General features: G+C 43.4%; 1 protein-coding gene across 2 annotated transcripts in view; it reads left to right on the top strand.

Annotated features, from left to right (window-relative positions):
- Positions 1–12214, top strand: part of ZCCHC14 (zinc finger CCHC-type containing 14) — a 112010-nt gene that overhangs the window by 75019 nt on the left and 24777 nt on the right. For both annotated transcript variants that reach the window (XR_012906635.2, XM_006137374.3), the window contains exons 3-5: positions 4080–4153; positions 9798–9869; positions 10087–10196. Coding sequence is in view for 1 of the 2 variants with exons in the window: in XM_006137374.3 (XP_006137436.2) it covers positions 4080–4153; positions 9798–9869; positions 10087–10196 (256 nt within the window). In the remaining variant the exon portion in view is untranslated. The remainder of the gene's footprint in view (positions 1–4079; positions 4154–9797; positions 9870–10086; positions 10197–12214) is intronic.

Raw genomic sequence — 12214 nt, 5'->3', positions numbered from 1 at the left:
TAAATCCCGGGCTTCATTTGCAACTCCGGTTGCCCTCATTTGCCTACCTAGCTCAAACTAGCGAGCTAGTGTAGACATACCCTCAGGTATTTAGTTGGTATTGGCTAGCATAAGTTTCCCATTGTGCAATCTTCTATGTTTTTTCAGGCTTCCTCCCTGTTGTGTAGAGTAACTATAAAATAAATATATATTTTGTTTCTGTTCGATGTTTTTCTAAAGCAGTTTGTGAAATTAAAATGAATATCTCAGGAAGAGGTACTATGTTCTGCTGAGATTTCATTAGTGGGTGAACAGGATTCATCAGTGTACTATTTATGTTGTTTTATTAGATTCAATTCTTTTTTTCCCATAACAAATTAAGATCCCTTAGCAGTAGCTGGTCATGGCTTATCTAAACTGGGAAAATGAGTTGTGCTTGTTCACATTAGAGATTTTTTTTCTACATACGATAGTTATTTTATATTCCTAGTGTAAGCAGGGCAAGTTGTACTTTTAACATGTAAGCTTGCTTAGGTGAACAGAATTCATGGGAATATACGTACACACAAGATCATATTCAAAAACTGTCAATAACCCAACTAATAAAATGTGCACAAACATTTTACCACCATATACTGTCATGTCTTGCTTGAATTACTGTAGCATTTACTGAAATTGTTAGACAAGTTATCTGAATGAAAAAAGCAGGGAATTCAGAACAAACCTAATAGAGTAGCACTTGGTAGAAGTACCATTGTAGCTTAACAATTGAGTAAAAGAAGCAGTGAGAGATAAAAAGGCATCATTTAAAAAGTTGACGTTTAAATCCTAGTGAGGAAAATAGAAAGGAGCATAAACTCTGTCAAATGGAGTGGAAAAGTATAATTAGGAAGGCCAAAAAAGATTTTGAAGAACAGTTAGCTAAAAACTCAAAGTAATAGCAACTTTTTAAAGTACATCAGAAGCAGGAAGCCTGCTAAATAACCACTGTGGCCACTGGACAATCAAGATGTCAGAGGAGCACTCAAAGATGATAAAGTCACTGCAAAGAAATTAAATGAATTTTTTGTATCAGTCTTCATGGATGAGGATGTGAGGAAGATTCCCAAACCCGGGCTGTTCTTTGTAAGTGACATATCTGAGGGACTGTTTCAAGTTGAGGTATCATTAAAGGAGGTTTTGGAACAAATTGATAAACTAAAGAGTAATAAATTACCAAGGCCAGATGACATTCTCCCAAGAGTTCTGAAATAACTCAAATGTGAAATTGCAGAATTACTAATTGTGGTTTGTAAACTATCCTTTAATTCATCTTTGGTACTCAATGAGTGTGACACCAATTTTTAAAAAGGGCTTTAGAGGTGATCCTGGCAATTGTAGACCTGTAAGTCTAACCTCAGTACTGGGCAAATTGGTTAAAACTATAGTTAAGAACAGAACTGTCAGACACATAGATGAATATAATTTATTGGAGAAAAGTCAACATGGTTTCTATAAAGGGAAATTATGCCTCACTAATCTACTAGAATTCTTTGAGTAGGTCAACATGTGGACAAGGGGGATCCAGCAGATATAGTGTATTTAGATTTCCAGAAAGCCTTTGACAAGGTCCCTCACCAAAGGCTCTTAAGTATAGTAAGCTGTTGTGGGATAAGAGGGAAAGTCCTCTCATGGATTGATAACAGGTTAATTTGTCCAGGCATGGATCCTCTCCATTGTGAAAACTGACCATTTATTCCTACCCTTTGTTTCCTTTCTTTTAACCAGGTATCAGTCCAGGAAATATCCTTCCTTTTTTTCCCCCATAACAACTTACTTTACATAGCTTTTGGTGAGGAAACTTTTCAAAGATTTTTCTGGAAATCTAACTACACTATCTGCTGGATCCCCTTTATCCACATTAGGGATGTTAAATATTGAGTAATTGACTAATCAATCATTTTGCATCAACTATTCAATTAGTCAGTAGGGCACTTCTACCTTTGAAGTGTAGCAACAGCCTTAGGACAATTGCTACACTGCAAAGGCAAAACTGCTGCATGGAACCCAGGTCAGCTGGGGACTCCCCATCTGGCCCCCAGGCTCCATGTGGCACTGCCACTTGGAAACGCTGTGGGGAGCCTGGCATCAGGCTCCACGCGGCGTTTCAAAGCAGCAGTGCCACACGGAGCCCAGGATCGGCAGGGGAGTCCCCAGCTCATCCCAGGCTCCAGATAGCGTTACTGCTTTGAAACGCCATGTGCAATCTGCGGACACCCCAGCTGGCCCTGGGCTGTACGTGGCATTTCAAAGCAGCAGCACTGCGTGGAGCCCAGGGTCTGGCCCCAAGCTCCACGTGGCGCTGTTGCTTTGACTTACTCCCTCCTTTCCTGCCTTAAAAGCTGGCTCCCCATGAACACTGGCTCTGCCTTCCTCCCCTGCACATTGCTGCCTCTATCCAAGGCAGCAGTGGGGTGGGGGATGCTGCTCCACAGATGCCCACGCAGCCTCTGTCTATGGGGAGCTCAGACTCACGTGGACAGGGGCTGCTGCCACCCTGCACTGCTGCCTCTGATAAAGTGTGGCAGCAGGGGGGAGCCAGTTTTTAAACCAGCTCCCCTTGTGGACTGGATCCCGCCTGCCACCCTATGCTGCTGCTTCTGATAGAGAGGCAGCAGTGCAGGTTGGCAGAGGGCTCCTTGGGGGTAGGGCAGGGAGCGCACTGGCCGCTGGATCTGCCCTTGGGGGCTATTGAATAATTGTATAACAGATAAGATTTGATGCAGGTACATGCTATCTACCATCCCTAATGGTTACATGTTCTGTTCATTCCCTCTAGGGCACCTGGCATTGGCCAGTGTCGGCAGACAGGATACTGGGCTAGACAGACCTTTGGTCTGACCCACTATGGCCATTCTTATGTTCTTAGTCCAATTCTAAATGGCTTCTCTTTCCTCTGTCAATCTGGGAAACTGTGTATTTTGGAAAAGTTTACCTTCGTCCTTCAAATTTGTTTCTACCTTAACTTGATGCAGTTTTACCCAGCAAATTATGATCCGTTTAGTTAATGTCAACTCTAAAGTTGCTTCCAGTCATGATAAATCTCGAAGTACATTTAATTCCAGTCTCTGTTCAATTTGCAGCAATTCTAACTATGCTTTAGAGTGAATTGAACTGCTTTTAGCATATGTATATGGAAAGAAGAAACACACTATCCATTTTAAAGCATTTCAAAAGGGCAGGGAAACGTCACTGAAAACTTGAGAGGTTCTTAGATAGGAGAGGATATTGAGTAATATATATTGGGCAAACAGTAGCTACATTGAAGATAGCAGGGTTTTGATTTTTGTCCGGCTGTGATGAAGAGGAATTAAATGGAGAGAGCATGGTTGAGATGGAGCTGATGAGGCAAGTAAGACTGCCATGGAGATAATTTAGCACAAAGCTGAAGTGCAGGATTGTTTTACACAGTAATGTATCATAGGTGATGTTGGCAATAATGCCAGTAAAGTTGCCAAACCTTTCTTTTTGACTGCTTAAATCTTTGTCAAATGTTACCTGTTCAGGCTGATGTGTTCGCACTAACTGAAATCAAATGGGAGCTGTGCATGGAACATCAATTACTATAAAAATGCTAACCACTCTGAAAAAAGTCAGACACTTCGTATTAGGGGACATGTTTGACAATTTTGCTCTTAATCTGTCTGTGTCTCAGTTTCCATCTTTAAAATGGGGATCACATCTCCCTTCCTCACAGTATTATTGTGAGAGAAACTCAGTAGTGTTTGCGAAGAACTTTGGTCATATGGTTTTAAGTACCATAGAAAAAACATGAACAAATAAAGAATTCTGTGTTCAAAGCAGGGTTTGGATGGCATGCAGTGTCTAAGTCGTACAGACACGTGTGGAATGATGAAGATCAATAGAAGTGTTCAACAGCTATTGATTCAATGATTGCCGTTCCTCCTATGAACTGAATGAGGCAAATTTATTGTTGTATATTCCTGTAATACTGCCATGCTTCACTCTCAACACAAATTTTGGTTCTAGATTAGAATAACTAGATTTCTTGGTGTTTGGGAATTTCCTTCTTATTCTTCTTATTTCTTTACTTTTAATAGTGAGTGTTGAAAAAGTGGAAGTAAAGGGATTGGCACACAAGAAGAATGAAAGAAATGTTGAATATTCTTTTGAGGTAAGTTTTGAGGTTTGTTTGTTTTGTTTTCTAATGGGATGAGAGAAAAGAAGACAATACAAGTTGAACCTCTGTGGCCTGAGACTCTCTAAGTCCAGCAGAAGGGCCACAGATGTTGCTGGACTAGAGAGCTCTAGCACAGAGGTTGCTGGCAGCTGGGAGTAGATCTGGTTGGCGGGGCCAGTGAGGCAGCAGAGCCCACAGGGTAGCAGAGTCTGCAACCAGCCAGGCTGGGAAGCTGGCAGGGGCGCCAGTATCTGCGGGGCTGGGGGACAGCAGAGTTCACAGGAAGCCGAGGGGGGGGGACCACTGAAACCGCAATCAGCAGGCACAGGAGGGGAAGCTGCAGAGTCCACAGCTGGTTGGGGCGGCAAGTGCCCACAGGGCTGTTACCTGAGTTCCCAGGTCCACCGCAGCTGCCAGAGCTCGCACGGCCACGGAACCCGCAGGGCTGCTGAATTCAGGGGGCTGAAGGCAGTGGCGCTAGGTAGCTGGGGAGAGGAGCCCAGTAGAGAGGCTGGTACTCCCTCTCCCACCCCCACCCCAACCTTTCCTGGTCCGGAAAACTCCCTTGTCTAGGACTGGTCAGGTCCCAAGGGATCCTGTACTTTAAAACATAAATGTGAAAGTTGTGAACAGCAAAGGAACATTCCTGTCAAATGGACAGTTCTCAAAAAAATAGTCATCAGTGGAGAATCATCATTGAACGGGAGTAGAAAGGTGACTTTTACCTTTATAATGGCATTGATGAGACTGATACTGGCATATTGTGTACAATTTTGTTGTCCATGTTTGTTAAAGGGATGTTGAAAAATCGGAGACTGCACAAACAAGAGCTACAAAAGTTGTTATTCGAGAGCTGGAGAAAATGCCTTACAGTGAGAGACTTGCTCAAATGATTTAACTTGTCAAAAATTTAGTGTATAAGTCTTACCTGGTATTTTCTCCCTGTGACTAAATCTACCCAGAAAGGCATAACAAGAGCCAGTGGCTGGAAGCTGAAGCTGGACATATTCAAATTAGAAACTAGATACATTTTTTTTAATTGGTGAGGGTAATTAACCACTGGAATAACCAACCCAGGGAGTAGGTTCTCAGTCTCTTGATGTCTTCAAACAAGACAGGACGCCTTTCTGGAAGATAAACTTTAGCCAAATACAAGTAATGCTTTAGGCAAACACAAGTTTTTGGGCTCAATATAGGAGTAACTGGGTAAAACATGATGTCCTATGATGTACAGAAGGCATGTTCAAGTCCTTTTAAAAAAAAAAGTGCTGCAACTCTCCAGAATGGTGCAGAAGTAGAGATGACAAAGACACCATCTTCTCACACTGACACATCCACCCCTTCTGCTTTGGGCCCATTCCGGAAGGAAAGATGGCATTTCTGTAACCTGGTTTCCAGAGTAGGAAACAGAGTGAGCAAACCTGGAATGCCATTACAGTACGACCTGAGCACCAACTGGTGGCCAGAGAGCATGATTTGATTATTCCTTTTAGCTTTAAAGACTGTGAATCTGTAAACATCTAGGGTTAATTTATTTTTGTCTTAACTCTGGTATGCCTGAGAACCCTCAGATGTCACGCCAAAAGCTGAATTTGATTTAGGGTTAGATGGTTCATGGTCTAGCTTCTTGTAGAAAAAGACAGTGCCATAAGTTAAGACAATATTGCTTGTTCAAAAATGCATGCAAAATCCCTTTCCTCATCTCTCTTTGAAAACCAAAGATGGAAGGGTTATGTAGCCAGTTTTGGTTCTCTTTGGCATCTTCTATTTAAGGGTCTCAAAGACCTTACAGAGAGCAGTGACTTAAATCTCCTCCTGTCTGAGGGATGGCATGAAGAGGCAGTGCTACAAAGAGCAGATTGTAGTTACCTCATTCAAACCTGCACAGCCCATGGCAGATTCAGTGTGAAAGAACTTCATTCGCTTACGCTGGAGGTTGTGGAATGACTGTTGCAGGAGGCAGCGTCAGTTTTTGTGATAGATTTAACATCCATATCAGCTTTTTTTTTCCATATTCGAATTAAAAGTGAGCAGCCTATTTTCTTTCCTCTAGTTTTCCTTACTGCTTGTTTAGGTTGTGTGGTGATATCTCACTCATGTAAAGTTTCCTTGAACAGAGGGAATTCTCTGGCTAGTTTCAGGCCACTTTACATTGTTCATGTTGTACAAAAAGTGTCTTTAGCAAGCTGAAGAATCTGCCCTTAGTTAATTTAGCCTCAGAAGACCCTTGAGAGACCAGAATTATCCCTATTTAATAGGTCAGGAAACTAAGAGACAGATAAGAAAATTGCCCAGAGTCACATAGAGCATCTGTGGGAAAACCAGGAATAAAATCCAGCTCTCTTGATTTCCAGTCCTGTATACTAACTGTTCCTTAAATCTGTGGCAAATACGTGATTTCATTTTTCTGTGTGGTTTAGTCACCGAAATGCAGTTTGTTTTCCTTTGCAGACAACTGTACAAATGCTTGAGACTGCATTAAAGTTAAACTTTTACTTTATAGTTATCTGTGTTGTTACAATGACAAGAAAGCCTTATCTGCATGCAAAAATAAAATATTTCACCATTGCACTACCTCTGGTCCTAGCAACAGTGGGAACTTCAATATACATAAGGTGTTAATAGCTTTTGGAATTTTTATCACTATGCTATCTAGACCTGCCCTCTCTGAATGAGGATAAACAATCATTTTTATACCTTAAATCTTGTGCTGTGGGAGCTGTAGTGATGGTAATGCAGTAGTGAAAAATTGAAAGAAAAAGCTACGTTGGACACCAGCTCCGACAGCCCTCCTAGAAAGAACTTGGGTAATAAAACTCCATTGTGGAATGTGGGTTGAAACCAAGATGAACTCAGGAAATGATAACCGCGTCCAGTCTTTCTCTTGTCCTTCTGGGGGTTTTGATGAAACAAGAAGGTTGTATTTCCTCCAGGTGATTCAGCAAGTGAAGCCTTTCAGAATTGTGCATCCACATGTTGGCATGTAAGCAGAGTACAGGCGATTGTATAGTGACATAAGCTGATCATGCTACTGTCTTTATGTGATAGATTTAACATCCGTATCAGCTTTTTTTGCCATAATGTACTTAAATTAAAATTGAGCAGCCTATTTTCTTTCCTCTGTTTATTTTTCCTTATTGCCTGTTCAGATTTGAGACCTCATTTTTTAAGCTAAGAAATATCCTGAGAATTGTAGTAAGGAATTAAGAACACACATCAGTCATATTGGTTGAGAGAGAAGCATTTTGCCACTCTTCTCAAGCACTTGGAAAGTAGCCTTGGTTTGTGGCACATACCCACTCAAAATAAGGCCATACATTTAGAAATATATTGGACAATGCTAATTGATATGACAAATAAAACTTGGCCTTTCAAAGTGACACGTCTGACTTGATCTTTTTAGTAGAAGTACTCTTTAAATAATACCCTGAATTTTTAAAATTCCTTAATTTGGAGGATCTCAAAGGAGTAGTTGTGTTAGTCTGTAACTTTAAAAACTAGTAGCCTTGTGGCACAAAATATATAGAATCATGAGCTTTCGTGAAGTGGGTTTTACCCACAAGAACTCATGATTCTATATATTTTTGTAAGTCACTAAGGTGCCACAGGGCTACTTGGAGTTTTTAATTTGTAGGGGTGGAAGGAAAGGAGGGAAATGTAATTAGGATAGGCCCCAGAATGCCAACACATCTGCTTGAGCTTACCATTACTCACTATCCCATTACTCCGTATCTTCTTCTACTACCAGTAACAACAGCTTCAAATATAAGGATGCATCTACACAGCAGGGCTTAACTCTAAATAAGCTACGCAAATTGAGCTACGTCAATTGCATAGCTTATTTTGAAATAGGGAGTGTCTCCACTGTGCTTATTTCAAAACAGAGCACTCTTCCTCCAACTTCCCTTACTCCTCGTACAATGAGGGTTACAGGAGTCGGAATAAGAAGTCCTCTATCTTGACAGTGTTTTGACACGATTTCAAAATAACTGCCTGCTGTGTAGACGCAGACTAAGTTATTTTGGAATCGTGCTAGTTACTTCAAAATAGTATTGCACATGTACATGTACCCGAAGACAGCAAACACTCTCTCAGAGGGTCTGGGGAAATTGTGTACAGTTGTTGCCAGGATAGTACAATTGACTATCAATAAAATTATGATACTGACTACACACACACAATGTTGTCAAATACACAACATAAACAGTGAAACACATACATTTTTGCCTTGGAATTTTAGTGATCATAATTCAGATCTTACTTGTAACAATCGTAGGTACAAAATTTCCAAGTGAAACTGGTTTCAAGTTGATGCTCTATAATAAATTATGGTTCTCGGTGTTAAAAACTGTTATCAGATGTGCTGGTTGGATGCAATGGGGAAAAGAGGCAAGGCTGACTATAAGAAATCTGGTGTGATCAGATTTACTTGTGATTGTTTTGTAAATGAGAACTGTAACACATTATCAAAACATAAAGCAGTGTGCCAGATGTCAGTTGTTACAAAACTGTGGTGGGGGGTGGGAGATACCTCCTTTTGTTTTTTGTGAAACTGCTCGTGAACCCTGAAAGAAACTGAGTAATTTAGCATTAAATGGTTGTGGGTAGGGAAGACATTTTGTAAAAGTAAAAACTCCTTGAGTTTTCTTTCTTGGTTTTGGTGTAGCAACTGTAGGAAGAGGAAATTATGTAATGCATATTACTCTCCACTCATTAGTGTTTCGGAAGAATCTTAACAGCTGGAAAAACTTTGTGTGTGTGGTTTCAGTTGTCATTGAAACTAGAGTTGTGGAAAAATTGCTTCCTGCTTTTCAAAAGCATAAAGACAGGCTTTTTCCATACATTGCTGTTGAAGACTAAAAACACCTGATCTCAGGTATTTTTCAGTCTAAAAATTTTTAGGATCAGCAGTGCTAGCCAGACTTTTCCAATATTTTCAGCCCAGATACTCTTTCTTTTGGCTCAAATAAACCAATGAGCGCCATGTCTATGTACCATTGGTATAAAAAAAATTGCATGGACTTGTAATAGAAAAGCAGACAGGAAGAGAAGCTAATCTCTTCGCTTTTCTAGAACATATACAAGATGCTGTCTAAAGTGTCTAGATTAGAACAGTAACTGCAGGTTTCTTTGTTGAGCCATGGTTATTTTGCATGGAACATTTTCCTTAGATCCTCAACTTTGCATTTCATCCATATGAAATTGATTGATTGTAAATGAGCCCTGTAACATGCTGTGGGTGTACTGGCCAGATTCTACAAGCCAGCTGTTTCACTTAACAATAGGAGGAAAATGTTTCTCCAATCATTGTCTGTCTCATTTGGTGTTAGCATTTGCTATAGTTGGCAATGGCTTTATACAATGTAAAGGACATTTTAAGAACTTTGAATAGTCTTAGCTATAATGGCAGTTAGCAGGCTGCAAGAAGGGTGGGCGGCCACCTTTGAAATACAGTTAGTGAGTCGAGGGACTCTGTGTTTGAACAAAAAGTTTGATCATGTTTATGCCAAGCATACAGATAATCCAAGCCTTTATCCACATAATGGATGAAATAAACATTGGTGTTCATTGTGTCCAGGCTGTTAAGGTAGCCATAGAGCTATGTGCTTACTAAACTAAACACTTTTCATTTCTTAAGGTCTTGTGGTCTGATTCTTCAGTGACATTGGTAACCAAATCTTCTGGTGAAGTGACAGAATTTATTTCAAAGGTAAAAGGACTCTAAAAGTACTTTACTTTGTACTTTGCCCCCTATATGTGATTTTGTTCAATTATATTTTAGAAATGCCCTAAAATAACCTGAATAGATTGAACGCCATAAAACACGTAACTCAAATGAGATGTAACAAGTTATCTCTTCACTTGGTTTTGTTTGGTTTGGTTTGGTTTGGTTTGTTTTTCTAATTTGTAATATCCTCTTCCTTTAGCTATCTCAGATGTACCCAGAAGAAAATTTGGAGAAATTCATTCCTTGCCTAGCTGGTCCAGATTCATTTTACCTAGAAAGAAATCACATGGACCTGGAATCGGATGTTAGGTATGCTTCTGAAAGCTGATTTTTACTTGCTACTTAGTTTCCTTGTCCAGGAAAGAGGGAAGGAATCAGAAAATAGAAACATCTCGTTGACCTTTTAAACTGCATTCAAGTATTTTTAATCTGATTCTACAAATGTAGTTGCTTGTTGTTCCATTAAGTTCACACTTTCCAACGAAGTAAAAATCATGGGGCTCCTTGGTAGAAGGAAATAATGGATTATGGCCAAAAGTTGGAAATAGTCCTTAAAAAAGTGTATTAATATATGTTTTTTAAAACATGATTTATTTGGCCATTGTGGATGAACCACAATAGACTGAAAATATCTAATCTGGAACTCCATTAAGCAAAATGATGCCAGCAGGCACTTGGTTTGGCTGGTTTATTTAAAAGTGCTACAACAGTTCTACACACAAAATTTAAGTTGAGGGTTAAGAAGGACCAGCTGATATTTATTTTAGATACCTGTCTGCTGGAAATACAAAGTTATTGGAAAACATGATAACTAACATGTTAGTATGCTTACCGAATACAGGCAGTCCCCGGGTTACGTACAAGATAGGGACTGTAGGTTTGTTCTTAAGTTGAATCTGTATGTAAGTCGGAACTGGCGTCCAGATTCAGCCGCTGCTGAAACTGATCAGTTTCAACAGTGGCTGAATCTGGACGCCAGTTCGGACTTACATACAGATTCAACTTAAGAACCCCAGGCATCCCCAAGTCAGCTGCTGCTGAAACTGATCAGCGGCTGATTCCAGGAAGCCCGGGGCAGGGGCTTCCTGTAGTCAGCCACTGGTCATTTTCAGCAGCTGCTGACTAGGGGACACCTGGGGCAGAGCAGCTGGGGTGCTGCTGGGTTGGTCCAGTGGCACCCAGAGCGGCGCTACGGGACCAACCGGCAGCGCCCCAGCTGCTGTACCACAGGCGTCCGGAGCAAAACCGCGGAGCACGGGGGCAGCGGGACAGCCCAGACGCGCCGTGGCTATCCTGCTGCCCTCGGGCTCCGTGGCTTTGCTCTGCTTTGCTCCCCGTCCCCTGGTCTGCAGACCAGGGGGACGGGGAGCAAAGCGGCGGAACACGCGGGCAGCGGGACAGCCCAGACGCACCGTGGCTATCCTGCTGCCCTCGGGCTCTGCGGCTTTGCTCTGCTCTGCTCCCGGTCCCCCAGGTCTGCAGACCAGGGGGAGGGGGAGCAGAGTAGAGCAGAGCGGCGGAACGCGCAGCCAGCTGACAGCCCAGACGCGTCTGGGCTGTCAGCTGGCCGCGTGCTCCGCTCTGCTTCCCCCCCCCCCCCCCATGGTTTGCAGACCAGGGGGAGGGGGAGCAGAGCGGAGCAGAGCAGAGCGGCAGAACGCGCGGCCCGCTGACAGCCCAGACGCATCTGGGCTGTCAGCTGGCCGCGTGCTCCGCTCTGCTCCCCCCCCCCCCTGCAGATCAGGGGGAGGGGGAGCAGAGCGGAGCACAGCAGAGCGGCGGAACGCGCGGCCAGCTGACAGCCAGGCTGTCAGCTGGCCGCGTGCTGCGCTCTGCTCCCCCTCCCCCTGGTCTACAGACCAGGGGGAGGGGGAGCAGAGCGGAGCGGAGCAGAGCAGAGCGGAGCAGAGCAGAGCGGCAGAACGCGCGGCCAGCTGACAGCCCAGACGCATCTGGGCTGTCAGCTGGCCGCGTGCTCCGCTCTGCTCCCCCCCCCCCCGTGCAGATCAGGGGGAGGGGGAGCAGAGCGGAGCACAGCAGAGCGGCGGAACGCGCGGCCAGCTGACAGCCAGGCTGTCAGCTGGCCGCGTGCTCCGCTCTGCTTCCCCCCCCCCCCCATGGTTTGCAGACCAGGGGGAGGGGGAGCAGAGCGGAGCAGAGCAGAGCGGCAGAACGCGCGGCCCGCTGACAGCCCAGACGCATCTGGGCTGTCAGCTGGCTGCGCGTTCCGCCGCTCTGCTCTGCTCCGCTCTGCTCCCCCCCCCCCTGGTCTGCAGAGGGGGGGGGGAGCAGAGCGGAGCGCGCGGCCAGCTGACAGCCCAGACGCG

Source organism: Pelodiscus sinensis, chromosome 12 (genome assembly GCF_052426305.1).
Source record: "Pelodiscus sinensis isolate ZL-2025 chromosome 12, ASM5242630v1, whole genome shotgun sequence".
Classification (NCBI taxonomy): domain Eukaryota; kingdom Metazoa; phylum Chordata; order Testudines; family Trionychidae; genus Pelodiscus; species Pelodiscus sinensis.
This window is presented reverse-complemented; position numbering and strand designations above follow the sequence as displayed.